This window comes from Schistosoma mansoni, chromosome 5, assembly GCF_000237925.1.
Source record: "Schistosoma mansoni strain Puerto Rico chromosome 5, complete genome".
Lineage (NCBI taxonomy): Eukaryota > Metazoa > Platyhelminthes > Trematoda > Strigeidida > Schistosomatidae > Schistosoma > Schistosoma mansoni.
The window spans coordinates 8,454,736-8,458,957 of NC_031499.1; the positions used below are offsets into that span (position 1 = coordinate 8,454,736).

A 4,222-nucleotide genomic window follows, 5' to 3' on the forward strand; every position below is an offset into this window, starting at 1 on the left:
TAAGTAGCAAGCAATGGAAGACCTAAGTGTGACCTGACCACCGTTTTTAATTACCTAGTGATAGATTTGCATCTGATGTGGTCTCAGTTTTGTTGTCTTCCATAACAGACAACTTACCAGGACACCATAAAGAGGTTCTTAAACCCAGAACAAGTTACTTGTCAGCTGGTCATCTATCTTTCCATCAAATAAACTGTGAACGGAACTCATCACTTTAGCACATGATTGAAGCCCCACTTACCGGCACTTCCAAAGGAAAGTCGGATCAACTGAGAGATCACTGTTGCCAGGACAAGTCCAGAACGGTAAGCCTTTTACCCCTCCAAAATTGAAACTAAGACTAAGGTCACACTTTTTAACTGCATGCGTTACCCTCACTTTATTGTCTCTGAAATAAGTTCGGATGGATCAAAGCCTCAATTTAAATTCTCTCACTCCTGCCCAAAAGGGACAATTAATGGAGCAAATGCGAACAGAAGTTGCTTTGGCGAGTGCCAGAGAGCTTTTAGAGGTGGATCTTTATGTCCTAATCCCCAATTATTGTAGAAAATGTCGGATAAATGCTTCGAGAAATGTGTCACTAAGCCAGGAACAAGCCTGGACAATTCTGAACAGGTAATATGCATCCCAGACACTTTAATGTTGATTTAGAAATGCGTAGGTTTATGCATGGATCGCTACGTAGATGCTTGGAATCTAGTCTCTAAAGTTTTCGCATCACGCATCAAACGTGAAGCCGAAAAGTTGTAAAAATCCCAACATTTAACAGAAGTAACGTGTAATGTATATAGTTTTTTAGATACAGTATCTTTTTCATCAGCTATGATTGTCTTTATGTCTTGTTATTATATTAGTGGGTTGGTCTTGACTTGTGCTTGGCGCATTGATTTATTATCAATAATAAATTATCTACTAGCTCTAAGAATGTTCACTTTTCTAGACAAACTCTGCACTTGATGTCACCTTGCACAATTTTAAGGCTTGGCTCGTGAACTCTTATTTGCTACGTGTTTCGCACTCATTCCCAACTGTTTCTGTATGTTTTACACGTCATGTTCTAACAGTTGTTTTTTCTCCTCTTGCCATGTTCTTCGCACTCCATACCTAACTCTATCCATGTAGACTTGTGTGGGAAAAAAAGTTATTCTTTATTATAAACCTATGAATGTTCGTCACGATCTTGTAAATCGATTTTGGAAGGGTCACATATTCCTCTTTTTTATTTATTTCTCTAAAATTACGAGCGCGCATTTTTCTGCGTTTCCATGGACGCAGGAAAAGTACACTAAGAAGACCCATTAGGATTGGACTGGAGGACGAGAAAGCCAAATGCGAATTTCAGAAACAACTGAGTTCACATCTAGGCAGTTCTGTAAACGAGACTGACCGAGATGCTGTTTGGAAAGGCACGCGAACAGCTGTGGAAACAGCATTAACATCTATTAGTCATTTAAACCATATGGCTCCAAAAAACCAGTGGATTTCCTCTAAGTCTATTTCACTGATGGATTCGCGTAAACTCATCCCATCAGGCTCTGAACATGAAGAGCGTAGACAAATTAGATCTAGGTTAACTAAAAGTCTAAGGAACGATCGTGAGCAGTGGTGGGCAACGAAAGCAAAAGAGATGGAAAAGGCAGCGGCTGTAGGCAACTATTCAGACTAATAAAAGAAACCGGAATTAATAAGTCAAGTGTAAGTGAGACAATCTCGGAAAAAGACAGAACCCTTATCTACTCTCAACCCAAACGTTTAGAACGATGGGCGGAACACTTTAAGGAGCAGTTTAGCTGGCCTTCAGCTACTGCACAACTACCCACTATTCCCAGAAAACCTGAATGGAACATTGAAGTAGACCCCCCGACCCTACTTGAAGTTCAAAAGGCTATAAGTAATCTGAAACGAGGAAGAGCAGTTGGATTGGCTCCAGAGGTTTTTAAATATGGTGGTCCAATTTTAGCGATTAGGTTGACTAATATTCTGGCTAAAATCTGAGAGACGGATGTAATCCCATCCGACTGGTCACAATCACTGATTTTCCCAATATATAAAGAGGGGTCAAAATCATCCTGCGCTAACCATAGAGGGATTAGTCTGACTAACATAGCATCTAAAATACTAGCCTCAATAATTATCAGGCGCCTAACTAAGACTCGTGAACTGCAAACACGAGAAAGTCAGGCTGGCTTCAGGCCTGGTCGTGGCTGTATCGATCACATATTCACCATTCGTCAAGTTTTAGAGCACAGATACGCTTATCGGCGTCCGACATTGATAGTTTTTCTTGACTTAAAAGCAGCATTTGACTCTGTAGACCGAGAGGTTCTGTGGCAGTGTCTGTCATTGAAAGGCGTGCCTCAGAAGTACATAAACCTTGTAAAGGCTCTTTACTCGAACACTACCAGTCGAGTGAGAGCTTATGGCGAACTGTCATATGATTTTACAACTTCAAGTGGTGTCCGTCAAGATTGTCCACTATCCCCATTTTTGTTTAACTTCATTATAGACCTGTTGCTGGAAATAACACTCTTCTACTGAATTCTCAGGAATTGATCTCCTACCAGGGGGACCACTAAGCGACTTAGAATACGCAGATGACATAGTCCTGTTTGGTGAAGACGCTGACAAAATGCAGAGTCTTCTGTTGGAACTGAGTAATAATGCCAGGATGTTTGGGATGCGTTTCTCCCCATTCAAATGTAAATTGTTACTCCAGGACTGGCCTGCGTCAACACCTGAACTAAGGATAGGGAGTGAAGTAGTCGAACGCGTGGACAACTTCACTTATCTTGGAAGTCTGATCAGTCCTAATGGGTTGGTGTCTGACGAAATCTCAGCACGGATTCAAAAAGCTCGTTTGGCTTTTGCCAACTTACGTCACCTATGGCGAAGACGGGATATCCATCTATCAATTAAGGGACGAGTATACTGCGCATCAGTTCGCTCTGTTCTACTTTACGGCTGTGAAACATGGCCATTAAGAGTAGAAGATACTCGTAGGTTACTAGTATTTGACCACAAATGCCTTAGAAATATTGCTCGCATCTGCTGAGATAACCGGGTAAGTAATAGTGAGGTTAGACGCAGGGTATTAGGGAATGATGGTAAATCAGTTGATGAGGTGATGAATCTTCATCGACTGAGATGGTTGGGCCACGTGTTACGTATGCCTGAACATCGATTACCACGACGCTCTATGATGACTAGTATTGGGAATGGTTGGAAGAGAGTTAGAGGCGGCCAAACCAAAACATGGCATCAGTGCTTGAAGTCACTAACTTCTAGTCTGAGCCATGTTGGCAGATGCAGACTACCTGGTTGGGGTCCGCGTGACTATCGTAACCAATGGTTGGAGACTCTGTGTGACATGGCTCAGAATCGATCAAAATGGCGTGGGTGTATACACTCTTTATCTTCCCTTAAACCTTGAGATTAAAATTGCTTCATAACTTTCTTCCTTCCTGTACTATTTCCTTATATACAACCCATAATTTATATACTACCACCACTAAATTAATTACTTCTATGAATCCAGTGTTGATCTTGTTGTGCTAACGAGGTATGGCAACTTGGACCGATGCATATATGTGCCTGGTCCTACGTCGTCGCTGATTGACTGACTGACTCTCTAAAATTACAACAGTTTGAATCCGAAGTGTCTACTATTAAATGTCCACTTATGTTCAGTTAAGTTGCAAAATATTATGTATCGAGTTAGATAAATTCAACTCCGTCTAGAGCCCCTTTGGGGTTACTGCCGGTCCCAAGCCCGGATAAAGGAGGAGAGTTTGGCACGAGGTTAGCGACCCCATCCGGTGGAAAACCAACTCGCTAAAAAACGCTAGCCAGAAGAATAACTCAAACCATTTAAACTCTACCTTGGGAAGGTCTTCTTTTAGAAGAGTTATGATGCCTCTTTGCTTTGAAAGAGGCTTTGATGATCCTGGGTCCATGAGATCCCCATCCTATAAGTGCTTTATGTGCTTGTTTGGATAGCTTCAGTGAAACGCCTTGCGTATGTGGAGCATTTTCTTCTTCATAGCTGGAGTATAACAGCAGCTCCCCTGATGCTAGTCATTGTTGCCCAATCTACGTCCAATGTGTTTCACTGATTCCAAGCACCTCCAAGCTGTATCTTTTCGTTTTTGTAGCAATTTGGATGGATCTTCCGGTCTCCCATATTGTACGAACATTCCATGTACCTAAATTAACGGATACTTTG

General features: G+C 41.8%; 1 protein-coding gene across 1 annotated transcript; it reads left to right on the plus strand.

Moving 5' to 3' along the window:
* Window positions 1-403: 403 nt before the first annotated feature.
* Smp_061560 (hypothetical protein) lies at window positions 404-772 on the plus strand (the record flags this gene model as incomplete). Its single annotated transcript, XM_018797806.1, has 3 exons — window positions 404-511; window positions 547-615; window positions 652-772. The coding sequence occupies 3 exons, from the start codon at window positions 404-406 to the stop codon at window positions 748-750; spliced, it is 276 nt and encodes a 91-aa protein (XP_018652812.1). The 3' UTR covers window positions 751-772.
* Between the last annotated feature and the right edge of the window lie 3,450 nt (window positions 773-4,222).